The 27296-nt window shown below is 38.8% G+C and overlaps 1 protein-coding gene across 7 annotated transcripts; it reads left to right on the plus strand.

Moving 5' to 3' along the window:
• The first annotated feature begins 368 nt into the window (after positions 1-368).
• Positions 369-27296, plus strand: TAF15 (TATA-box binding protein associated factor 15). Of its 7 annotated transcripts, none has more exons than XM_087958054.1 (17): positions 369-484; positions 944-1145; positions 5597-5633; positions 7068-7119; positions 8356-8458; positions 8544-8655; positions 12317-12657; positions 13315-13423; positions 18199-18233; positions 18839-18871; positions 21125-21234; positions 22428-22557; positions 23031-23144; positions 23401-23488; positions 24958-25046; positions 25131-25221; positions 26888-27296. In XM_087958054.1, the coding sequence occupies exons 2-17, from the start codon at positions 1124-1126 to the stop codon at positions 26925-26927; spliced, it is 1506 nt and encodes a 501-aa protein (XP_087814180.1). In that variant the 5' UTR covers positions 369-484; positions 944-1123; the 3' UTR covers positions 26928-27296. The 7 variants fall into 7 exon arrangements, with proteins under 7 accessions (XP_087814180.1, XP_087814198.1, XP_087814199.1 ...); XM_087958072.1 differs by having other exon boundaries at positions 23031-23132; XM_087958073.1 differs by having other exon boundaries at positions 23031-23126.

A 27296-nucleotide genomic window follows, 5' to 3' on the forward strand; every position in this document is an offset into this window, starting at 1 on the left:
GAGCCTTGTTTATTGTGTTAAATTCCTTGGATAAAAGACATTATATAAAAGTAATAAACAAATGAATTCGTTTTGCTTGAAAGCAGATTTTTATTATTTAGGCTACAATTCCTCCGTATCCTGCCGTCCTCCCCCTCCTGTTTAATGGCCATGGTGGTACAGCCCATTTGGGAACAGAGACTCTTTCAAGTTATTATTTCTTTCTCCCCCCACATCCCACAAATTAGTGGGATTATTCCAATCCCCTCCTTTAACTTTCCCCCTTTTTGCTGCAAGGCATCGTTCAAATTGGTATCTTCCGCTTGCTCTGATTGGCTGCGTCGCCCCGCAGTCGAAGCGACGGCGGCGTCGACTACGCTGCCGCCGCCAGAGTCAGTGAGCCTGCTGGCGGAGGAGGCGGCAGATATAGTGTGTCGCTCGGGGGGCTTTTTGCTTTCCCCGCCGCTGGTTTGCCCGTTGGGGTTGGTGACCGGGATGGCGTCGGGTAGGTTTATTTCCTCCCCCTTCTCCCCTTGTTGGGCGAATGAGGAAAACTGAGGCCTGTCACTAGAGGGGCTGAAAAGAGGCGGGAGAGGGCGTGGTGTAATGCAGGAGGCGGGAGAGCCTTAGCGGGACCGTTCTGGTCGTCGCCATCTTAGAGGCTAATGCGCCTGCGCTCTCGGTCTTACCACTCTACCCTCCCTCAACCTCGAAATCTCCGCCCGGGTCTTATCGGTCTTATTCAAGTTAGGCTTGACCAGTCTGGCGTGGCCGACTCATGTTTTTGGTATTCTCCCCCGAACTTGAATCTCTGCCCGTGTATTAAATTTGCAAAAGAATGTTGTGTACTCTTTATTTTTTTCAAGTAAATTAGTAGTGAGATAACTCAATTTTTAAGAATACGAAAAAAGCCTCTCTGGGCCAGACCAAAATCTTACCTTCTTCATTAACCTGTTTCATACAGACTCCTATCTGACATGGCTGGGAAGCTCGGCAGGCAGGACATGAGTGAAATAAGTCTTCAATTCTGTGTGTCTCTTCATCCTCACCGGACCTCGCAATTATACTGTTTATAATGAAAGCTTTATTTGTTAGTGATTGTGCTTTCTCCTAAAAACAACAACTGTGTTGTAGTTAATGTAGGATGGAAAGAACTAATTCAATCAGTAAGTTTATTCATGAAGTTATCCGGCACTCTTGGGCCAGTTATTTTCTTAGCTTAATATACTTGATAAGAGTTGCTGTGAAGGTACTTCTCTAGATTCCTTTATTACATAGTTAATGAAAATGTAAGGACTACCCTGTCAGGTTCTATAGAAAAATGACTTTATAGGATATGAATAATAGTAGTCTTAGAAAAAAAAATGTCCTTAACATACAGTGGGTTTTTTTGGGGGGGGGGCTGATAAGAAAAATAGTGGAAGAAGCAAGTAAAAAATATTTTGAATAATGTCAGGGTATAGAATGAGAAAATGCAGAAGGTTACAAGTGTAAGCACGTGAAGCAAAGAAACTACATTAAGTTTGCCAAGCTGTCTTGCAGTTTTGTTTTAGTTTCTTTTTAATAAATTATAAATGGGAAATTGATATAATTCCCAAAGAAATGCCAGCATTATTATAAATTAAAAGGGTACTTCTCAGCCCAATATGGGCCCTATAAGCATTCCTAAACAATGAACTATGTACAAGTGCAGCATCTATATGCCTCTTCCCCCATTCCCAGATACTTAAACTAAAGTAATGAGGAAAATTCTGAGGTTTTGGGGGTGTTTTGCCACAAAGAACAACTAGCAGGCTCCCTGTGTTGGCTATTCTATAAAATTATCTTCAGTTTGCAAGTGACATAGATTGTAACAAAGAGGGAGGAGATTATTTACTAGACCAATTTATTAAGGGGACTACCTCATCTTTCCTCCTGCAACAAGTAAATGTATATGAATACTACATCCTGCAATTTTGCTCAATAACAGTCTTGTGGACTGACAGATAAAACTAGCTCCAAATTGTCCTGTGAGCTTTCAGTGGAACTTGAACCTGGATCTCCTATTCCCAGTTTGGTATGTTAAGCACTAGGCTACTTGGCGGTGTAAAAAAAAGCTTTCCAAGGTTTGAGAATAAGGCCTGTTTCCTCATATCTGAAAAACAGCTCTCAAAAAGGATTTCTAGGCAGATTTTAATGATTGGAGGGCAAATTTTTAACCAGACAATCTTCAGTATAGTGTTTTAAGGCATAGTACTTTAACTGTTAGTATAAAATTATTAAAAGACTCTCTTCCATATGTATTTTAAGGAATAGTATGAACCTCTTTCTGATAATGAAAGGATTAGCATAATAAAGGTGAGAGGGCATGTTAACTAAGGTTTAACCTTTGATAAAAGCTCCACATTTAGGGAGTTAAATAGATTAGCAAAAATCTCTGAGGCACTTTTTTTTAAGAAACAGGTTTACTTGTGACCAGTTCTCTTCTGCAGTTACCCTTCTCTGCTTTGCCTTCCATTACATTTCTTTTTTGAATTGTAATTGAGATCACCAGATAAAGGTGTCCTTCAAATTTATCTCAGGTTTTGATGGCTAATGAACTACATTTTCCATAAGGGCTGTGTTGCTCATTTTATGCTTTGTGAGCTTTAGTGGCTTTCAAATGTGAGTAAAGCTACCATTGCAAATCTTGCTATTCTACAGTTGTGTCAGTCCTCTGCTTGTGATTTGGGCATATTTAAAACTTATTGCCTTACAAATTTATTATAAGAATGTACATAATGTAAAAAAATGTTTTCCTTACTAATAGCAGGGGAGGTTAAGGAATGAAAGGAAGCATGTGCAGCATGCATATGTGTATGTGGTAGAAAGCAGGCCCCTTCCACCTGATCACAGCATGTTTTATAGTCAGACTTTGACATGAAGTAAATTTATCCTGGGAGGGAGGTAAAAACATTGGTCTTAGAAACAAAATACAGGTTTCCACATACCCAGATCCCATTACACAGGATTCACTTGTGTGATATATACGTTTGATTGTATTGGTGGTGTCTGATTAGTATTAAGGAACAAGTAGTATTTCAGACTATTTATAGTAATAGATGTAGCATATCTCATTCACTGTGTCTAAAAATCACACTTGATCCAAGTACCAATCCGTCTCCAGTTACTGACTGGAAAATAAAAATGTACTTTAGTCAATGAATTATCAAATATTTTGAACTTTGGTCTTCTACCTGAACTTGTACGTTGTGTTCTGCCTGGCATTACTATAATGATTTTGTACTTGATTACACTGAAATTCTTAAGTGCATCCCATTGGATTAACTCAGGGGTCCCCAAACTTGGCAGCTTTAAGACTTGTGGACTTCAACTCCCAGAATTCTCCAGCCAGCATAGCTGGCTGGAGTATTCTGGGAGTTGAAGTCCACAAGTCTTAAAGTTGCTCAGTTTGGAGACCTTTGGATTAACTGGCTGTTAATCCAAATTGATTTTAGAGGAAGTTTTAAAGATCTTTAGAATATGTTCTAAAAAATCACATACAAAAATTATTTTTATTACATGAGAGCAACACCTTTGCTTTGGCTTATTTTTTAATGGTACAAAAACAGTTGCCTGTTCTCAAACCCCAGGAAGTTTAGCATTCTGTTCACACAATGGCCAACTAACTGCATAGGGAACCTGACAAATCTCCCAGCAGATGGCCTTCAGAGCCAGTAACTTTGCCATCAAAGCTAATAGTCATTGATCCCCACGACTTTCATGAATTTTTCAATAATGTTTTTAAGGACAAGCTAGCTGGTAGCTAGCACATCTCACGATAGCCCATTCCAAAGTTGAATTCTGCATTGTGCTAAAAAATAATAATCCTTTTATCTTGATTTTTTTAGGATTCAATTTTCTTAGATAACCTTTGTTTAAAATATATTGGTATGGGTTAAATAGCTTTCCCTTGTTTACTTTATCCTTTTACAACCTTTTTGCCACAGTTGTTAAGTGAATCATGCAGTTAAGTGAATCTAGTTTCCCCCATTGACTTCGTTTGTAGAAGCTATCTGGGAAAACGTCAGATGGCAATCACATGACCCCGGGATGCTGCAATTTTCATAAATACATGCTGGTTGCCAAGCACCCAAATTTTGATCATGTGACCGTGAGGATGCTGTGGCAGTTATAACTGCAAGAATTGGTTGTAAATCCCTTTTTTAATTAAGTCATTTTGAACGGTTGCTAAACGAATGGTTGTAAGTCAAGGACTACTTGTAATTTAGTCTCCTTTCTACTAAAATACCCCAAATGTCACAAGTTTTCCTCATAGGTAAATTGTTCCAGCCTCTTGATCATCTTAATTCCATTGAACTTTCTCTAGCTCCGTTCTATTCTTTTTGAGCAGTGGTTCCCAACCTTTTTTTCGCCCCACACCCCTAAAGAAATTTCACTCGAACCTCGCACCCCCTGAAATAAATAATAAATAAAAATGCCAACATATAGCCAACATCCTATTATTTACCTGGACTTTTCTCGCACCCCCTGGAATATCGTCTCGCACCCCCAGGGGGTGCGAGCACCCCAGGTTGGGAACCCCTGTTTTTGAGGAATGGCAATCAGGACTGCATACAATATTCCAGATGAGGTCGCACCATCGGTCATTATAATAGTGGCACCTCTATTTTCTGTGCCATTTCTAATTATCCCTAATCTGCTCTAGGTCTTTTTAAATAATGGATGCACACTTATAAGTTTGTCTGTTGGTTTTCCACTTCAATCTCAAACTGTTATTCCAAAGTGAGAGGCTGATCTCTAACCTATTCCCAACTCCTAATTTATATGTTTCACATCATTTAATAGTTTGCATAATAAAACAAACTTACATATGCAGTTCTTTCCCCCAGGATAGAACCAGAAACTGATAAGATAAGTCTTGTGTTTTTAATACTGATTATTGTAATGCTTGCCATGTTGAAACAGTTAAACTTGTCAATTTTGGTGTACCAATGTCCCCGATTCTTGTCCTGGGGACCTTCAAATATCATTTGCTATATTTGTAATCAGCATACATCCTGGTTATTTTTAACCAAGTGTATGCCATATTTTCTTTGCTGTTCTTAACCAGTCTTATTTAATTATCAAACAAATTTATACGGCTGCCCAACTCACACACAGTAACTCAAGGAGGGTTACAACATTACAAGCCCACAACATAGAATCTGATCCCACCCCTGTGATGGCAGCAAAACAATCAAATCAACCACTTGATCAACTATCTCCATTTGTAATCCCCAGGCCTTCTGACACAGCCACGTCTTCAGGGCCTTTGGGATAGTCCTCTGTATCCTCTGTAGAAATGAAGAACTGCTTTCCAAGCGAGATTAACCTTTCCTATTTACTTACATTTGCACAGTTTTCAAGATTAAAAAGTAAAGGTCCCTTGTGAAAGGTTAGAAGAAGAAATTAAACATAATATTCTGCACAAAAGAATGTGGAAATTCCTCTGAATAAAGAGTTTCCTAAGAGATGTAAAATAAATTTAAAGGCCTTCATCACAATTTATAGTAGTTCAAAATTCTTAAGGTGTAAATGTGTTCTTTGACTACATGCTTAGTTACAGTTTATTTACATGTATTTATTTATTTTTAAGATTCTGGAAGTTTCAGCCAATCTGGGGATCAGCCAAGGTATGTGTCCTTGCATTGTATACAAAGATGTTATGGTCAAATGGGAATGAGATATGTTCAGTGTCCTCAGTCTATGATATATATTCTTTTGGCTTTGTATCACAACGTGCTGATTTTCTTTGACAACCTTTTAACTTCAGATCCCATATGTAAAACACTATGTGCACATATCATTCTAGTTTCCTTGCTTTGTCTTCCCTGATGCAATTCAAGGCACTCTCACACAATCACTAGCTTTACTTTCCAATTATTTGAAGCAGTCTTGGTCTGTCTCTGAGTGTTTTCAGTGATACCATTTCTCTATAGTAGCTACTGTGCCACAAGTTAGTTGTTAGCTGAGCTGCCAAAATGCTCCCAAAGGGTGTGTTATCAGAATTTATGTCAATTGACACAAATATCAGTAGTACCAATTCAAGACTGCCTCTTTATGTGTAGAAGAGGACTCAAAATGGTCTACTTTTCCTAGAAAACAATTCTCCAAGGGGGAAGTACTTTTCTCTTGGATCTTTCCCAATGGAGGATACATTTTTTGGGGGGTGTATTTGGCTACAATAGCTAGGCAACTAGCAAAATTAAAAAAAAAACCTCTACAGATAGTCCTCGAGTTACAATTGTAGTAGAGCCTGTCCATTATGGTCATAAGTTGTAATGGTGACATCCCAATTTTACAACAGTTTTATGGCAGTCATTAAGTGGATGCAGCAGTCATAAATCAAATAATATGGTCCTTAAGTAAACACATGAACCAATGGTTCACTATGGATGCAGTTTTGTCAAAAAAATGGAAGTAACTGCTGGTTTTTGGCAAATTTGTGGTAAAACACATGATTGTAGGACGCTGCAAAATGGCTGTAAATGTGGCAAAGTAAGTGCGGTCATGTGACCTACGGGCAACCATTTAAATTTTGGATGTAGGTCATAAGTGCCCTTTTTCAGATAGATTATAACTTCAAATGGTTGCTAAGCACCAATCATAAGTTGAGGACTACCTGTATATAGTACCAGAAGGGCCATGACAGTAAAAAAAATGACTGACATTTTGGGTTGAATTTTTTTGGATACAGAATGGGTTATTTCTATTTTTTTATGTTAGCTACTTAATAATTATTTATTGTGAAACTCAAAAATGTATAAAATAAAGGTAGATTACTTTTGCATTTCATCCCATATACATTTTCCTTTGCAAGTTTGGATCTTCTGATCTTGCTGCATAGGAATATTTCCCCCTTCCCCTTTATCTTTTTTCACGTGTACGTTCTCTCTGTCTTTTCTCTCTTTGTATTTATATATGTGGGTGGGTATCAACCAAACTGAAGGTATTTATTTTATGTTAAAGATGTCATACAGGGTTTTCTTTTATCTAAATACTTTGTTTTACCCCAATAGTGGGTGGTAATTGCAATTCTTTTATATGTCATAACCTTTTCCCCCCAGCTATGCAGGGTATGGCAGTCAAGGAAATCAAAATTATGCACACATGCCACAGGTAAGCTGAGCAGTTGCATCATTGCTTCTTTAAATGTAAAATATTTTTCTTTATGATCAAAATAATGATTGCACCCTCCCAACTTGCTTCTGTGATTGTGGCACAGTAAGTAATATTTTGCTGTCCTGTAGAGGAAGAGGAAGACAACATTTGGGGAGAAAAATTTAAACAGTATCTCTGAGATGACAGAACATAGTCACAGTAAGATTACTTATCAATAGATTCCTATTGCCTTCATTATATGTATCTTAATTTATTGAAGCCATTAATTTATAAAGTGAAAGCTGGCTGTGATTTTGGGTCAGTCACTTTCTCTCAGGCCAATTCATCTCATAGGATTGTTGTTGTGGGGAAAATAGGTGGCAGAAGAAGAACAAGCTTTTAGTGTAGGACCACCTCGCTGCTGATGTGCTAGTTGGGCCTCACCTGACTGTTCATCCCAAAAGTTCCTTCCCTTCTTTTTAACCTATTACTAGTGTCCCAACACAGAATCCCATCTTCCTCCACAATCTTCACAATACATTATTTCATCTACCATTATCAGTTTATCAACACAACATATTCCACTGGCGTGCCTCTCTAGCCCACCCACAACTATCCACAGCTATACATTCCTTGCTCCTCCAACAGCACCCACCAATGATCCACACATTATATGGCCATTTAGCAAATTAAATATATTAAAGATTTATTGTAAAATGATCCATCCTTTCTGAGTACATGCTGAAATACATACCTGGAGTGGCTTATGTGTTTAGTGTACTCTTCCTTAACTTTCCCTCCTTCAGTTGTCTTGAGACAATATACCTGAGTATACTGGGAGATCTATTCCCTACATACTTGGAGTATGCCATATAGTAGAGGGCTAATTTTGTAGTATTCATATCTTGAATAAAAGAAACAAATGGATATAAAGCAGGCAGTTGAAAAAAAATAATGGCCTAACCCTAACCCTAAGGTGCAATTGTAATAAAATATAATTATTTAATGAACTGTTGTGTAAAACTTTGTGTGTATACATGTGTGTATGAGGAGCTCTGATGTGTGCAATTTTGTTGGTTTTTCTTTTTACAAAACAAAAAAGGATTTATCAAAGGCAAAAAAGAAAAACATTTTCCCAGAAACACATTAAATTAAGAGATGTCTTACTACCTAAGTGTAGGGCTTTTCGAATTTAAGTAACTAGACTCAATAAACCCAGCCTTCTTTCTTTTTTTACCTGCTTATTCATTGCAGGCATATCCCGGCTATGACCAGAGTGGAGAGACTTCCTCATATGGGCAAAGCTATGGAAGCTATCAAGGAAGCTATCAAGGGAACTATGCACAGACCCCAACAGGTTTGGTTGAGCATGCTGACATTTTTGTACATATACACTGTTCAAGGGCATAGTTTACCTAAAGCATTCCCTATTGGATCTTCAGGTTATGGGCAAGGTAGCCAGCAAGGATATGGCGGATACGAAAATCAGAACCAGAGCCCATATAACCAGGAATCTTATGGCAATCCTGGGCAGCAGAAAGATTTGTCAGGCAGGTAAGCAATCTTGTTTTCCTCTTTTGCATTAATTGTAAAAAAAGGAAAATGAGGGCATTACTGATGTACATGAAGGCTATAAAGCTAATTATTTATAAAACTTTTCATTAAAATGTAGCAACCAAGCAAATGATTGGTTTCTATGGGTTGGGTTGGAGATAATAGTGGCTAGAACAGACAAAATCCAATATATCTTTTACCTCTGGTTGGTATGACTATTACATTTAATTTTTGTCTAGGAAATCAGTGGGGAAAACACTCTAAGGAAAATAAGAACTCATAAATGAGTCAAGATTTCAGTACCATGTTTCCACAAAAATAAGTCCTAGCCTGATTTTTAAGTGTGTGCCTAATATAAGCCGTACCCCCCAAAATAAGCCCTAGTGAAGAGGGTTGAGCATGGCTAGCACAGGAGGTGGAGAGTGTGGGCCAACAGTGCCCGGCAGCAGCTGCAGCACACATAGCATAGGTGAGTTGATTACCTGTCCAGCAGGCAGAGGTGGGGGGGCAGGTGATCAGTACGCACTGTGCAGGCCACGGGAAAGTTGAGAGTCAGGCCAGAGTGGGCAGGTGGCCATGGGAGCCTCATGTTTGCGCAGCGGCACCAACAGCAAATGGAGACAGAGGCGTGGGGCAGGAGGCAGGCAATCCAGACACGCTGCATGGACTGCAGAAAGCCAAGTGTCAGGGCGGAGTAGGAGGCCAGCCACAGGAGGCTCACCTTCGTGTCTCTTGGCTTGTCAGCGGCTTGCACAGTGTGTCCGGATCATCTGCCTTCCGCCCCACACCTCTGGCTCCATCTGCTGCCACTGCATGAATACAAGCCTTGTGCAGCTGGCCAGCTGCTCTGGCCCACCAACTCAGCTTTCCCACAGCCTGCGCAGCACGCCCAGATCATCTGCCTTGGGCTGTGCAGCGCAAGAGTGTGCTAAGGCAGGGGTCCCCAACCACCGGGCCCCGGACCGGTACTGGTCCGTGGATCATTTTGTACTGGGCCGCGGGCCTACTTTGCTTGGGCGCCGCCATCTTGTTTCGACGGCGCTTGAGAAAGTGCTTCCGGGTGAGCTTGTCGGTCGTCAGTTGGAAAGCGGCGTTTGGGTGCTGAAGGAATCCTCGCGCCTTAGTTTCGTCGAAGGGGGGGGGGGCGGCTTCGAACGAAGAGCCGTGCCGATGGCGGTGGAGTCTCGCGTTACTCAGGAGGAGATTAAGAAAGAGCCCGAAAAGCCCATCGACTACGAGAAGGTACAAAGGAGGAGTTGAAGGTGGTGGGGAGAAGCGGTGGCTGGCCGGTCGCTCGGCTCGCCTTGCCTTGGTCGTGCGTGCTGATGCTGGTACCGGTCCGTGGATCATTTTGAATCGTGAAACTGGTCCCTGGTACAAAAAAGGTTGGGGACCACTGTGCTAAGGGACCAGCAGGCTGCAGCTGCTGCCAGATACTGTCAGTTCTTGCATGCTTGCTGCCTGTTCTGTGCGTGCCGGCGCAGCACAGCACCCAGCCAGATTGATCTTGAAATCGTACTTCCCTGAAAATAAGCCCTAGTGCTTATTTTGAAGCCCCAAAAATATTTAGACAGGATCTTATTTTCAGGGAAACACGGTACTATTTTATTTGATTTATTGTTACCAGCTGCCTGGATTAGGTAGAAGACACAATGTGTATGATGCATGTTCTAGTTGCGGTCATGAATGCATCTGGAAGAGTAACAACATTTAATAAAAATACTAGCTAAATCAAGGTGCATATATGTTTTAAAAACAACAACATATAGGTAGTCCTCAACCCTTCACCATTTAGTGATTGATCAGTGTTATGATGTCACTGAGTGAATGGTGGTTACAACTAGTCCTCAGAGTTCTGGTTGTCCCTACACCCCCAGGGTCACACAATTACAATCATGTTCCATAGCAGCTGTCTCACATTTATGACTGGTTTCAGTGCCCTGCAATCACATGGTTACCATTTACAACCTTCCCTGCCAGCTTCCCCAGGAAGTCAATGGGGAAACTGGTAAGGAAGGTGGCAAGTTGTTGGGATAAGTCTCCCCCATTCCTGCAGTCCCCCACACATACACCTGTGCCATGCTTTGCATACATCCATGTCATGCCATGCATGACTCTCCCCAACCTGCACTTCTTGCACACTTCCCTGCAGTCTCCCTAACCCACGTCACATCTGTCACACAGCCTCACACAGCCAGCAGCAGCCATTTACCTGCCAAATAGCCAGCCAACTTGGGGCTTACAACTTCCTGCCAGTTTCCTACTGACTTTGGTTTTGAGAAGCCTAGGATTTGGTTAATCACCACAATTAGAACTGCCATTGCTAAGCAAAGTGGCCATGCTTTACAATCACATTGCTTAGCAATAGAAATTATCATCTCAATTACCATCATAAATCAAGGACTATGTGTAAAATGTAACCTTTATCATCTCATTCTTGAATTTAATGGTAGTCTTGATTCTGAGACTTGGACTTTTCAATGTTCATGTTGACTAGAATTTGCTGATGATTCTGATTGAAAAATTAGACTTACTAAACTTTCCTTGTCAGTAGCTCATAATCCTAGCTTTCTTAACACTGTATGAACAAACTGATTTGTCTGCAGTGAATTTTCTAGACCATATGAATGAATAGTTGATACATCCCCTTTCCTAAAACACGTTGACAAGGTAAGACACTGTGTTCTTTTCTATTGGTACCCTGTGTTATTTAAGGTCTGAACAACATGGGACCAGAATAGGTGATAAATTGCTTTCAGTGTTAACAAACATTTTTTATATTTTCTAAATTGGTTTTATATAGGAAGTAGTCTAAACTAGGGGTCTCCAATCTCTGGGTCTTCAGCCTGTTGGGAACCGGGCTGTGCAAGTAGCGGGTGATCATGCAAAGCTTTATTTGCGCATTTGCAGGATTATATTGCTCACATATAACCATCCCCTCCCCCACCATCGCCGCTGCCAGTTGGCAGATCCAAAAAGGTTAGGGACAGCTGGCATTCATTTTGTTTTTATTGGAGTCTAATTATATTCTTCCTACTTCCTACTTGATTGGATTATCAGTAGATATCACATATTCTTTTTGGCTTTAACCAATAATTTTCAAAACTTGATTAGGGAGGAGAGAAAATGTCTGGGGGGAACTGTGTGGTCTCCCTTTTCTACCTAAACCACAACCTCAGTATTCTGAGAGGGAGCTTTGGCTATCTAACTGAAGGGATGCAGTCATTATTTCAAGGAACTTTGGAAGGAAGAAAACATAGACATGACTATAATTTTGTAGTTAATAATCTTCACATTCTTAAGTCTGACTTAATGCACAGATCCAGTTCAGGAGTTGAATTTCATAGACATCAACAACACATGTAAACTTAGGTATGAGCAAAGATTCTTTCAAAGTCAGCTGTGAATTTACCTCCCCTTTGCTTGGTCTCCAAGCAGAAGTTGAATGTTGATTTGTTAAGGATGTTTTAGTTCAGGTTCCTGTACTGAGAAGGAAATTGAACTTGATGGCATATTTTTTCTTTATTATTCTATTTGATTGTATCTGGTAGTTTTGACATTCTTTGAATGGATAAGACCAGGAAAGTTGTGTCTGTATCATTGTATGCACTTCTGAATAAAAAAGAGAGTGCAGTTAATTTCTTGTTTGCTTCAATATAAGGTCTTCCTATGACCAGAAATCCACCTATGGGCAACCAGGTTCATACAACCAGTCTTCAAGCTACAGCCAGCAGCCAGGATCTTATGACCAACAACCACAAAGATCATTTGATCAACAGTCAACTTATAACCAGCAGGGACAGCAAAGCTCATATGACCAGCAGTCAGGATATAGCCAAAATCGAGGCTCATATGATCAGCCATCTCAGCCGAGCTATGGGCAGCAGCAACAAAGCTCATTCAACCAGAAGCCAAACTACAGCCAGCAACAAGGCTCATATGGTCAGAACCAGCCGTCATACCAGACACAACAGAAGGAAAGCTATGGACCCAACATGCAAGGTAGGCATTGCATGGAGTCCAGACAGAAACATTTTACAGAATAAAGCATTGTGGTAAACTTTATAAAAACTGAGGGATTTTAGTACCTGAGAGGTTGCAAAAAATATATAGTTTAAATAGCTAAGAGTATAACCATAAATAGTTGTATGGGTCAACTGCATCTTGTTGCTGCATTATCTTTCCTCTGATTTGGGCATGACATGAAGAAATAATATTGGCAGTTCTACTGAGTTGCTTCCTTCCAGTTGATTTTTTAAAGCAGGTACTATGATAAGAGTTTATTAAAGTATATTAGTTCCTGGTCTTGCTGGGTTGTTATTTATTTGTTTGTTTATTTGTTTATTATGTTAGAGATTAGCATGCCTTTTTATTCTCATGTAGGCCAAAATGCCTATTCTATTATCTCGCCTTCTGTGGCACATATGTAACATCCAAAGCCAAATCAGTATTTCTCTCCCTCTACAAGTATTTCAGTATTTACCAGTTTAATTAATTGAAAGAAATTCATTTAAAATATTAAGAAATTTTGACTGAATGGGAGTTCCAATCTTTTTTCATCTTCAGATCCTAATGGTATTATTTATTCAGTGTGTGTGTAATTCTAAACTGGTCACTTACTTTAATCTACTCAAGAATAATTGCTTTGAAATTCCTTAGATGATCGTCGTGAAAAAAATAGATATGGAGATGATAACCGAGGCTATGGGGGCCCCAGAGGTGGAAGCAGATTTGATTCTGACAACAGAAATACTATGTCTGGCATGAGGTAAAAGATTTAACCTAGAAGCTAAATTGATTAAGATACCTGTTTAGTCTATTGTTTTCCTTACTTGCTTGGATGAATGCTCTTAAAAACTACCTGAAAGAGTACTTTTTCTTTCTGAAATGCTAATACTAATGATCTGCACTAAACATTCAAGTCCCCAAATACTAATCTAGGTTATCTTTCTGGCTGATTCATGAGCCTACTAAGCCATTCATGATTTGTTTAGTTTAGGCTTAACATGGTATAGAAAACTAGCCATCATGGCTAGAATTTACTCATAACCTATGTGATGGCCTATAGTGTTCAGGTTTGGATCCAGTCATTGTAGCCTCTATTTAGTAACTATTACTAAAAACTATTACTTAAAGTCATTGCTTAGTACTGTATAATGTATAATCCAGCCTATACTTAGTCTCATACAAAGAATTGATCAGGAATGCAGAAAACACTACATTTTGTAACTTAACACTAAAATGTATTTTTAATAAAAGATAAAGGACACTTGAGATTCTATTCTATGCCAGGCTTTTTTCTATGCCAGGTATCCTTTATTTTATGCCAATATCCATGGTATACATTAGCATCTGAGAAGTGGGATTGCTGAAGATTTGTTGTCCACTATTCCTGAGCCTTTTACAATACTTTGAAATATTTTTTTTTCCATGCCATGTTGCTAAACTATAAGATTGGCTTTGTAATGATTGCTCTATTAGCAGGTATAGCTAACATGTTTCTGAATCTTGATAAGCCAAGTTAGATTCAGGCTTGTCCAGCTACAAGTAACCAGGAAACAATATCATGTTTTACTTTTAACTTGGTTCTCTAAGGTTTTTTTCATGTGGATGAAGCAGTCTCTTATTGGGATATGCTAAGCTTAAATTATCAAGTTACACACTATTTGCCAGCTGCACTTAACTTAAGGATGAGGCAACAAGTGTGTACAGTTGTATTTACGCCTGAGTTTGGAAGGAGGTGCGAAGGCAGTAGATATGACTTATTTTGAATTTGCAGTTCTGTTTCAGCATTGTTTTTGATATCTGAAAATAGAATATTTTCTATATTTTATTTGGGTAGCATCATTGCATTGTATTTGATTTCATGTCGAAAGGGTAGATTCTTAGTGTGCAGTTACAGTTCATTGACATCTAAGCTGCCTTAACTTGAATCATTTGAACCTGATGGAATAAAGTTAGGAGTGGAATGAGTTAGGAAGAGAGGTGTATATGGCCAATTAAGTTTAGAATTTTCTGCACTGACCAGCAGAAAGTCTGCTTTTATCAACTTCCCTGTTTTTTTGCTCTGTGCTGTATGTTTGTGTTTGTTTGCAATGTTTGTAACCTGTCCCAATCTATAGCCTGGATACTATATAACATAAAAAAAGGAAATACAAATCTAGAAAAAAGGAAAACTAAAACTATAATAATAAAGAACTACTACTTAACATGTACAAAACAAAGTAGTCAACCCTCATTGCTAACATACTGGAACCATTTTCTGAAATGCTGAAAAGAAAACATAAAATCTCTCAAGAATAAAGATGCTATAGAACATGGGTCACTGCCAGAAAGGCTATGTCTCCCTAACCTTCTGTATGTGCAAGGAACCAGAGGAGACCTTTATCAGAATTGAATTTAAGACTGCCATCCCTATAAAGTAAAAAGCAAATTATTCAATCTGAAACTGATGTTAATACCTATTCTAGCCAATGTCTGATTTGGTTTAAATTGTACCTCAGGGTTTTGGCTGTGGGATTTCAAAGCAGAACATAGCAAATGCAGCCTTGCTGTTTGGCATTCTCAGTATAACAGATCTCATCCAAGTTTTGAGAACTGCCTCAGAAGTAAAACAATAGATATCAAAATGGTATGGAAAATTTGCATTTAAAATATTAAATATCCCCTTATTTGTATTGTCAAACAGAAATGGATGAGAGCTGTTTTCTCAAAATAAATGTAGAAGATTGACCCTGGGTAGGCCATGCTCAACATGCATGTTGATATAGAATAGATAAGTGCTGAATCAGTCTATTGATACCTCTGTATATGGAATGAACAAGGTGGCAGAAACTGAAGCAGGATCACTTGTTCTGTATTTTTTATCAGGTGTAGGGTAAATACACTTGTTGGACCTACAACAGATGCAAAAACATCTCTTATTGATTGTTCACAAGTTCTCCTCATCTTCAATCTATTGATCTCTTGCTTTTATCCAACCACTGATTACTCTTTACAAAAAAAAATTAAAAATAAAATGGCACATGTCTTACATATGTTACAAAAAAGGAAACAATTCTTAATCTCTGATTTATTAAATTGGATTTGGAAAAACAGCATTATATCTAGATGGTTTTGGGAGGATGTTTACTTCCTTCATCTATTTTTTCCTCCCTTAAGTATTCTGCCATTCAAATTCTTTTCTTGTCTGTTTAACTGGTTCGCTTAATATAGTTGACATTATGATGCCTCTTAAAATTAATGTGAGGTCATAGCTCAGTGATGAAAGTGCATGTTTTGCAATGCTGACACTCCCCAACTCCTGGCAGTGCTGTCTAAAGATATCAAGAGCTTCAACTAAACAGGACTAGCTGTATTAGGGATATAACTTTGATACAAGCTGATACAAGATGTTTTGTATACAAATGCCAAAAAAGTCTACATTTTTTTTTGGCCTTGCCTTGTTACTTGGAACCAGAGAAACATGAGTCACGTTCACATGCTTGATGGCAATTATCAATAATTTATTTTTTTAAGTTGCATTTTCCCCATCAGCAGTTTTTAAAATATCTTAGACTAATAATTAATGAGAGACCACCAAGACTTCATATATTTTGTCTGCAAAGTAAATTTATGAAGTGGCTTGAAAAAGTGCAAATGTGTCTAAATGTGGGTGGTAATATCCTAGGGAACAAAATAAATCAAATTGAGAATCAGATAACAGTGCAAGAAATATAACCTGAGAATATGTATAAACCAATATAATGTTTTAGAATTGGCAAAGGCAAATAGACATGGACATGAAGAGGGTAGCTAAAATAGGAATGAAATGGAGTATTATTATTATTTTTTGCCTAAAGGATAGGCATCCTAGTTCTGCCCTATGTAGAGCTGCTGTGATTCTGGCTACTGATGCTATGATACCACTTGAAAGACAGAACTAATATTTTAAGATTTGGGATGTGGATAGGTGGAATGACAGGGCCAAATGTTCCCAGAAATGTTGTAGAGTTAACTCTTGCATTTTGCCCTTTAACTACCCCTACATGGGGGGAAAATAAAAAGTCTGAATTATTTAGCTAACTCAGTCTTGAGGCTTCAAATTAAGTGCTTGTGGATTTATAGGTTGCTCAATTAAAATCCACATCCTTCTTGACGTGCTGTCATCTGTTCACATATGTGCTCTAAGCACATGCTAATAATATCCCTAAACTATATAAATGTGAAGTGTTTATGGCATTCATTTATTCACTTCTAAAACTGTTTGGTGGAATTCCAGCAATGTCTTACCAGTACAAAGCACAGCCAAAGAAAAAGAATAGCTATTGTTTGAGATAAAGAAGAACATGTTGCCAGATCAGGAGGTGGAGAATAACAGCAGCCCAAGAGGAGAAGAACATTTAGCTATAATTTGGATGGAAAGCAGAGGAGATAAGCAAATAGAGGGATAGAAACATAGTAGGCCGTGAGTGTTAAAATAGCAATTTATAATAGTATATAATTTTATGTTCTGTATTGCTAACTAAATTGAACCATTCTGTAATGTTGAGCGAACAACACTGCCTTTTTAGACAACCTTATTTTGCCTTTGAGAATAGTTTTGTATATATAGAATTTTGTTTATGTAAAAAAATAATTGGAACTCATTGTATCCAGACTTACCTCCTGTTGTTTTCTGATAGCCTTAATCCTATTCTTAATACTGTAGGACTTCATTGTATTCTTAATACCGCAGAACCAAAGATTCATGCTTAAAATTCCCCAAACTAAAACGGCTTTACTGTACCTGATTCTGTCCATATTACTTGGTTCATTTGATGCAGACATGATGTGTAATAGTACTGTAATGCAAGGATGCCAGATTTGGCCTTGAGATATTTTTGCCTTGTTCTCTGGGAATTTAATCTCAAGTAAGTAATGAAATGATCAGTGATTGCACATTATCTGATAATCTTTCACATGTCTTTATTAATACATAAAGATAATAAAGAACCCTGGGTAGAATTTTTTTCTCCTTAAAATTTAGATATTTTTGCCTTTTTTAAACTTTAAATAACTAAGGCTGGCTTTTCTCCTCCATCTTGCTCAAAGCAGTGCGTATTGTTTTAAATCGAATCTTCTCAACAGATTTTTGTGGTAGGTAAGGCTGAAAGAGAGTGCTTTAGTTCTTAACTGAAGATCAATGGGATTTGAATCCATGTATACAATTTCATTTTTAAAGTTTTCACTTTAATTGACTATTTGTTGTCTCACCACATTGTTGGGAAGTTTGACACTATATGAGAGCAAGAGGAATTTTGCAGTGAAATACTCAGTAGGAAGTTGGGGGTTTTGTAAAAGAAAAAAAGAGCCATCTATAATCATGTCAACTACACTATAGTCATGAACAGAAAGTTATTTTCCTTGTTTAATCTGTGTGGTGCAAAAAAGTATATACTACAAACTAGACTTTTTTTATAGAACGTGCAGTAAATAAACTTTCAGTAAGTGCAGCTTTTGAGCTTTGGGCTCAGCATGTCAAGACTTAAAGAAGAAATCATTTCTTCAATTTTTCCTCTGCAGTGGTGGTGACCGAGGTGGCTTCAAAAATTATGGTGGTAAGTCCTGAGCATCAAAAAAATATTAAAGTGGAAACTTCTATATTAAAAGGTGCTAAAATATCCCAACCCCTAACGAGCCACCGAATACTATATTTCCATGTTTCTATCCATTAGAAGCATTTGGTTTTTCCCTCTGTTTGAGCTGAGGCTGGTGTGTGTGTGTGTGCTTAGCTTTTTCTTTTAAAGTTTTTATAATACATTTTTAAAAATGAGATTCCTGGTTTTGTTTTGTTTTTTCCCCAATTGCATGAAATGATTTTTCTGGCAAACTCATAGTTGGCTTCAGATGGCATCTACCAAAAAAAAAAATCTTCTAAGCACATTGTCTTAGTGAGAAAATGTTTGTGGCAAAGAGCTTAGTTATATGGACCAATAGCAACTACAAGACAACCAAACGCCAGCATAAACCTATGTGGCACTCTTCAGCTTAGAGGCCATAATTTGTTTTCTTCTTGGGCAAAATCTTGTGACTTTCTTAATTGCAGTTTCTTGGTTTCACATATCTTATTGCTAATATTAATTAAATCAAGACTGAATAGTTGATTTTCCTTTGTGTGTGGTGTTGCTTAGACGCCCATTGCTTTTTTTTCCCTGTTTCACAGGTCAAAGGGATTTTGGGCCAAAGTCAGATGCAGGTAAATGTAGAAGCCAATACCGGTATGATACACAGTTTTATGATTGTCTCTTTTAGTTTTATATAAGGTAGTCTTTCCCAGTCTGGTGCCATCCAGATGCCTTGGGCCAGTTCCCAAAATTTGTGGCAGGCTTGGGCAGGCTTGTTCATAGTATTTTGGAAAAGATAAAATTGCAGTTAACTCAGCCATCTTCTTCATGAAGTCACTGTTTTGTTGGCATCATTAGTAATCCTTTAATTAGACTGGAATAAAACTAGGACAAATTGGAATAATCATTGAACATATGCTGCTAGGAATTCCTTTCCCAGCCCTATCAGGAAATGCCAGCAATGAAACCATCCTGAAATTCTGGAGGACTAATACTAGAGTATCTAGATTCATGTAACACACTAAACGGGTGTCAAACTCGATTTCATTGAGGGTTGCATCAGGGTTGTATTTGACCTTAAGGGGGGCGGTGTGGGCGTGGCCAGTTCAACTTCACTCATATTGGGGGCGACTGGTGGCCCCAAAGAAAACGGGCCCCTATGCTCCGTTTTCAGCTGCGACGGCCTCCTGCAACCCTCTGCCATTGAAAACGGAGCTCAGGAGGACCTACCTTCAGCCCTCCCAAACAGCTTGCTCTGTTTTTTCTGGCAGAGGCATCACCGGCCAGCCCTTTACTATTTCCAGGGCCCACAGGCCAGATCTAAGCACCCCGCGGGCCGGATCCAGGCCCTGGGCTTTGAGTTTGATACCCGTGCAGTAAACCAAATTCCAATAAGCCTACTGTTTATACTTGACAATTGTAGTTTGTGAATCATGGTTTATTAAATCATTTCTTAGCACAATCTGCAATCTCAGTCAACAAAGACAATTTTGAATTAGTGGGACTGGTGGTTTCCTTTGGCTTTGATTTGTACTATTACTAAATACCATGAATGATAGGAAGGGAATGGGTAAAAAAATTAGTGGTTCCCTGTTGAATACTGTAGATAACAAAATCAGTTAAAATGAAAGAGATGAATTTATGTTTGATAAAATGCATCGGCTTAGATGGCTTTAAGACAAAAAGAGAAGGACAGACTAGATTCAAGGTGCACACACATAATGGCTGCTATGTTTTAGCTCTCCTTTCTAGAACCATTTGATTCATCACTATTGGAGAAAAGGGATGCTAGATTATGTAGCTCCTCAGTCCAGCAAGGGTGTTTTGGAGTTATTTGATGAGAGCAGGATGGCTTTTGTTTTCTAATCTTAATGAATATGATTTTTTGGTAAAATGTAGGTTTCCTATATGCTATACAGAATCCAACGAAGTACATTAGAATGGCCTTAGTTGATCTTTTACTGTTGAATAGCAGGATTACATACCAAAACATTTTTTGAATTTTTAATTCCAATAAAGGGGGTTATTTGAAAAGATGCCCTAGACACATAATAGCAAATGATTCTTTGTTCAAGGTGAATGGTAACTTTTCATCTAACTATTTATTTGTTTGATATTTTGAACTAAATAGCAAAATGCTTAACAAGAAAAAGTCTCCAAAGCAGAATATCTGTTAAAAGACAAACAATTGATTAAAAACAAACTGCTACAAGTAAAGATCAAATATAGTGGCACATATATAAACAATTTTGCAAATGACTTGTCTAGCTGACTTCTGAATTAATAATTATAATATATGCATGCCATCAGTTTGTGGAAAGGAATTTTAGTGACAGGACGTTTTTCATGGTGGTGCTTTTCTGGAATTAATGTATATTGCCTCCAAAGTAGACAGTCAGGCTAATATAGGAGAAGATAGCCTTTATATGCCTTGGTCCAAATTTAAAATTGTGATCGAAAACAACTTCTTGCAAAAAGCATTTATCCATTTAACAGTCCAGCTGCTGTACTTAGAATCTATAATGTTCTGAACTGTTAGTTGTTCACGGTCACTAGTAGCATTGGGTGAAAAATGTCTGCACAATTGTACACCTTTTAGCAATGCTAATATTTCTGATTAAAAATTGTATTAAAGAGTAGATTATTCATAATGGTTTTCTTTAAGATAAACATGGGTAGTTCTTTGCTTTTGGTTTCTCTGCATCGATAGTGTATATATGCATTTCCTCAATTTGAGGCAGTTTAAATGTCTTGATTTAATTCTCTTGAGTACTCAGAGGGGGGAAATTATAAAGACTCGCTGGTTAACAAAGGAAAGAACTTTCTTGGACATTTTGAAAAAAAGGCTGTGATACTTTGCATAGCTTCTTCTCTCTTCAATGTAGATTCGGAGTCTGACAATTCTGATAATAACACCATCTTTGTACAAGGACTTGGAGAGGATGTTTCACCAGAACAAGTAGCTGATTACTTCAAGCAAATAGGTGTTATTAAGGTATTTAAGGTGGTAAAAAGGGAGTCATATCAGCTAAGAATACAGGCTAACAGAAGAACAAAGAGGAATACATGTTTAAAAAAAGAATATCAGTGCAGAATATCAGTGCAGAATATTTAAATAGATAAAAACAGTATTGAGACACATTCAGATTTAGTGGACTATCAGAATGTGAGCTTGAATTAAAAGGCAGTATTTCTAACAAAAGATGCTTAATTGGATTCAGATTTAGCAGATCTCTAAATCTGGCAGACCTCCAGTACTGTGAAGCAGCCATTATCCATGTTCCCCATCTTGATGAGTGTAAAGTAGAAGTGGTTTCTTTCATTGGGCTTGGGTTAGTAATAGTATTCTGGTAGTCCTCGGCTTTTGACACAATTGGGACCAGGATTTTCATCACTAAGTGATATGGTCATAAAGCAGGATCCCATAGCTAGTGGTGGTAATCCCTATGGTGCTAGTTGCCGTTGTTAACCAAATTCCTCCATCATTAGCTGAAGCAACTTCCAACTGGCTTTTAGCAACCAAAGTCTGGGGAAGCTGGCAGGAAATTGAAAGTCCTAAGCCAACAGCCAGTTAAGTAGCTGCTTCCAGGTGGAGGAGGGAGCTACGGATGTGCAGAAGACGTGTGAGGGGGGAGAGAGGCATGGGTCCGGTACTAGGGGGTTATAGGTTATTTTCTAGGTTGCTTCCTTTCTGTATTGTTACAGTTGACCCAGGAAAGTTGAGGGCTGAGGCTTGAAAATAGGCCATAGTGTTCTGTTTGTGTATACATTCTATCAGCAGATCTGGAAGTAAGGACAGATCCTTACTTCAAGGAGCATCAAGTCTAAAGTTGGCTATGAGCAAGTTTAAATAAGGAGAGGCAAGTGGAGACAATGTAAAAAGGAAAGCTGTTTCATCTGAGCTACAGTGGGCATTCATGTTAACTTTCATAGGAAAGGTGGGCTTTGAGGAAAGATTTAAATGAAGGAAGTGATAGCATTGCATAAGTGTTCTAGTAAACTGTTCCAAGCAATACAGTTCAGCAGGAAAGAGGGGGTGACCTTTTGAAGGAACAGATTTTGGACAGCAAAGGATGATAGAATTGGAGGAGTGATCTTCCTGTTCATGGCAAAATTCACCATTATTAGAGATTGTTTGGCTCTTACATGGATGGTAAAAATATTTTTTTCTCTCTCTCTTTTTCCCAGACAAACAAAAAAACAGGTAAACTTATGATAAATCTATATACAGACAAGGATACTGGCAAGCCAAAGGGAGAAGCAACAGTGTCTTTTGATGATCCTCCATCTGCTAAAGCTGCCATTGACTGGTTTGATGGTAAGGTTATCCCATTAGGGCTTGTCAACCACTTAAATCATGAGCCCCGAAATGTCTCATCATAGGCAAAGATCATAAAATTGTTGAGCCAAATTTATTTATGCATTTATTTCTCTGTCATATTTGGAAACTGCTCATCTCCTTCATAGAGGGGACAGATAAAAATGGTATACAGATAAAAAATGCTAAAAACATACTGAAGGCTCTTACTGCTACAACAAGGGTGGGTTCTGTGGAAATGCAATGCATGGGTGGGAAACAGTTTCCCTGGCCAGCACTGAAGTTCAGTCGATTAGATGGACCACCAAATTAGGGAAGATCGCCTTATAAAATGTGACTAAGCAGAAGCGAAGTCTGCATTGTTATCAGTTTTGTATGGAGTGTAGTTTTTTGGATTCATTGTTTAAATACTGCATTTCCTTGTTGTAGTTGGCCGTTAGATTTATTCTGGATCCCTATTCTTCCCTCTACAGGAAAAGAATTCAATGGCAGTGTTATCAGGGTTTCCTTCGCAACCAGGCGGCCAGAATTCATGCGAGGAGGAGGTGGAGGTGGAGGTGGAGGAGGAGGTGGAGGTGGACGCCGAGGTAGTAACAGATCCCAGATCCCTTTTATGTGGTAGTCCAGTGGTACAGTTCCATTTTGGGTTGTTCATCTGAGTTTCTCTCTCGGAACTGGAGCGACACTTCAGCCCAACCTGTTTTCATGATTACCCCTGACCAAACAGTTGGTACATATTGGTCACTTTTTATGTCAGAGGCTATTCATACTGCATATTGTGAGTCTTTGCCATAAGGGCCACATGCCCATTTCCTTGCTTTAATTGTAATATTGTGGTTGCAGGTTCACGTGGAGGGGGATTTGGAAGAGGTGGGGGTTTCCAGGGCCGAGGTGGAGAACCCAAAAGTGGTGATTGGGTTTGTCCTAATCCGTAAGTCACTTTCAGTCTTATATTGAGGTAACCTAGAATTGCCTAGTTTAATTTAAAAGTAGATAATTTAGGGCAATGAATACAGTTGGAATTTTGAAAAGGTAGCATGGAAACCCGCACAAATGGCTGCCACAAAAGGCTTCTCTGTTCACAAAATGGATGCTATGGGTATGGGGGTTGATCACCCATAAGAAAAAAGAATCCAGAATATAAAGTAGTGAGGTTCTTTAAACCATCTGGTTTATCTACATCTTTATTCTATACAAGATTTCAAACAAAGCACTTGGTTGCAGCTACCCATCATTTTTATTTCCTAAGAATCTTTTATTTCCAAGTTCATTCTTGGAAATAAAATGATGCTAGATGTTTTTCAGCATGCTAACTTTATTTTTCCAGTGAAAAGAATTTTTAAAATAATTTAAATGGAACAGGGAATCTGACAGTAGCCACGGAAAGTGTTGGCAATGCCAAAGGATCCTCAAATTGTCATTTCATAAGTAGCTTTTCAGATTGCTGAAACATGGAGGTTGAAGCTGATGTAATCTGGTATCTTTAACGAGAAGGGTTTGACCTTTCCCTGGGACATGGCTAGTTTCTGTCTGTTTGAGCTGTGTTCCTGCTGATCTCATGGATCAGTCCATGTCATTTTTGAGACAACATCATAGAAGTAGCTTGCCATTGCCCTCTTTAAATATTTTTTTCCTCCAGATTTTCTCTTGTGCAGTCCTGCAGTTCCCTAGTGGTTTCTCACTCAAGCATTAAACAGATGGGACCCTGGGCGACCCTTTCAATAATAGATTGATTAGTGAGATTCTGCCAGATGCTGTAGATTTCAGTCAGAGAACCATTTGGCAAATTCAAATATCTTGTTACTGGGCAGTTGCACTTTTTCTCCTTTATTTTGTTTGAATCGGGACTCAGTAGCTGTACCAATACTATTAAAGTTTACTGAGAATTGGAGTCTAATAAGATGAGGAGGCAAAAATCAATGTTTCTAAATAAGGGCTGTACAGATAGTCCTATACAGTTCATCCAGTGACTGTTTGACCTTACAGCGCACTGGAAAAAATGGACTTACAACCATTTTTCACATTTAACGACCATTGTAGCATCTCCATGGTCATGTGATCAAAATTGAAATGTATGGCAACTGGAATATTTCTGATGGCTGCAGTGCCCAGGGTCACGTGATCACCTTTGGCAACCTTCTAATTAGCAAAGTCAATGGGGAAGCCAAGTTCACTTGTCAACTATGTTACTAATTTAACTTAATACAGTGATTTCTATGGCAAGAAAGGTCATAAAATGGGGCAAAATTCATTTAACAACTGTCTCGCTTAGCAGCAGAAATGTTGGGCTCAATGGTGGTCTTAAGTCAAGGACTACCTGTATAAAATGTATTATATAGCCCTTACCTTCATTCTTAGTCTCTTATCCATTACAGAGAGGTGTTTTCTGGTCTTTTTCAGGAGCTGTGGAAATATGAACTTTGCCCGCCGGAATTCCTGCAATCAGTGTAATGAGCCCAGACCGGATGATGGGCGTCCCTCTGGAGGAGGTGTGTGAAAACTACCATTCAAAAATGGGGAAATGTTGTTGGCTGGAGTGACATTCAGGATTTCTTGTTTTATCTTCTTCACAGATTTCCGTGGTAGAGGTGGTTTTGGAGGTGATCGGGGGTTCAGAGGCCGTGGTGGCCGGGGCGGTGGCTTTGGTGGCAAAATGGGAGGAAGGTTGGTACTGAATTTTTACAGAACTACAGAAGTGTGTTTTTTCTCCAAGTGATGCAGAGAATTGGGAGATAGATTAAAGTTCAGTAATGGAGAAAGTTTGGAGGCCTCCAGAGACCAACCTACAGTGGAAGCTGCCTAGTTCATTCTAGAATGCCAACCCATCTATCAAGAGACAGGCTCAAAAGAGTGATTCATAAGGAAAACAGGGACCAGATTTTCTGGGAAAGGTTGATTGCACTTTTGGTTTTAGTCACACCATAAACATTTGGGAATAAAATATGCTTCTGTCATAAGCCAGAATGGGGAAGTGGTAGAAGCGAGCTGGATTCCTGAAACTCACTGGGCAGCTTGTTCTGTTGGAATAATCTGCTGTATAGCAGGGTCCCCAACCACCGGTCCGCGGACCGCACCGGTCCGCGAACAAGTCCTACCGGGCTGCTGGCTTGCTGGGCGCTGCCATCTTTTTTTTGATGAAAAATGCTTCCGGTGAGCTTTTCCAGGTAGAAAGCTCACCGGAAGCACGCTTTCATCAAAAAGATGGCGGCGCTTCAGTGCTTCCGGTGAGCTTTTCCGGTAGAAAGCTCACCGGAAGCACGTTTTCATCAAAAAAGATGGCGGCGCCCAGCTGATGCCGGTACCGGGCCGCAGCGTAAAAAAGGTTGGGGATCACTGCTGTATAGGATAGTCATGAGGATAAAAAGTGGGGATTTGTGTTGGCTGACTTAGCTTCTTGGAATAATGGTTGCTTCTGGACCATTAATAGCCAGTTGCACATTTGTCTAAATTTAAATCCTCAGGGTACTGGTTGTCTGGGTTTATTGTAAATTCCTCAAAAGACTTATCTTTAGTTCATGGTTTTGTTTTATTTACTTCCTGCTGTTCTTCAGTATAAGTTCCCATCCAAGCACAGCTAAGCTTTGGCAAAGTGAAAGTATCAAGCGACATGTTTTACCCCATTAATAAACTGTCTCTGCATTCTAATAAATCCAGTTGTACAAAACCAGCAGACAGGACCAATCTGATTTTTAGAGATAATATTCTACAGGGTGGGTGCCACCACAGAAAAGACTCTCTTCCTGCCACATGAAAGGACCCACAATATACCCCTCTGTGTTACTTAAGAAGTCATGACTATTAAGCTATATTGGAATTTGTTGGTGGAACAGATAGATGTAGGTGCAGCTCTGTTTATGGATCTTCCTTTGCAGGTGTACTGAGAGTTTTTGAGAGATATGCTAAAGCATTTAGTTAGGATGACATTCAGTTATGAAGCCTGGATCTGTTGGGTAATCCTAAAAAAATATAACAATGGCTGTATTATGCTTTTGTCTGCTTTAAATAGGTAAGGGAGGAATTAAGAGCCGATTTAAACTTCTGACTGTATCTTATTGGTATTGCTGGTTGTTGTAATTCTTCCAGTTACGATATTCTGAGTTTATTTAGAGGCAAGTTGAAAACCAGAAAACTCTTTGGAAGAATAGGACTTTCAACTAGACCAGGTTTCCCTCTTCCCCTTACTTCTTGATGGTTTGACTCCATGTCTATTGCTTGTGACCGATACCAACGTCCTTATTAGGAATCACTTGCAGCAACTAGCTTTATGCAATTTGTACATGCTACAAGGAAGTTAAGTGTGAGAATTGAATGTTGTTTTCCTCTTTTCCAGAAACGACTTCAGAAATGATCAACGTAACAGACCCTACTAAAAAAAAAGGCAGAGAATGCCCCCTTCTTTTTTCTAATGGCTTTTCACAGCAGAATTGCTGAGTTTCGCCTGCTGCTTTATCCCATGGTCTCTTGGATAGTGGAATTAAATGTAAAAACTGGATTTTTAATTTGGTGGGAGGGACTGGGATACTCTTTCCTGGTTTTTTTTTTCTTTCCTTTTTTTTTTAGCAAGTCCGTTAAAATTTCATCTTTCTATTTCCAACATTCCCCCATTTTCCCCCAGCTACCAACTACACTTGTTCACAGGCTCTTAAAATAAGGATGGAGTAAAATTGTAAAATATTTGCCAAAAATCTGACATGTTTTATAATACAAAAGTAAAATAAAAGCTGATTGTTTATTTGTGA

Source organism: Notechis scutatus, chromosome 1 (assembly GCF_049901735.1).
Source record: "Notechis scutatus isolate UNSWTSFEM ecotype Mainland chromosome 1, rNotScu1.2, whole genome shotgun sequence".
In the NCBI taxonomy this organism is placed as follows: domain Eukaryota; kingdom Metazoa; phylum Chordata; class Lepidosauria; order Squamata; family Elapidae; genus Notechis; species Notechis scutatus.

Coding starts and splice junctions, on each gene's coding strand:
- TAF15 (XM_087958093.1), top strand. CDS start 7,070: ATGCAGGGTATGGCAGTCAAGGAAATCAAAATTATGCACACATGCCAC. Junction 12,658..13,314: donor CTATGGACCCAACATGCAAG/GTAGGCATTGCA, acceptor GAAATTCCTTAG/ATGATCGTCGTGAAAAAAAT. Junction 25,222..26,887: donor GGTGGCAAAATGGGAGGAAG/GTTGGTACTGAA, acceptor CCTCTTTTCCAG/AAACGACTTCAGAAATGATC.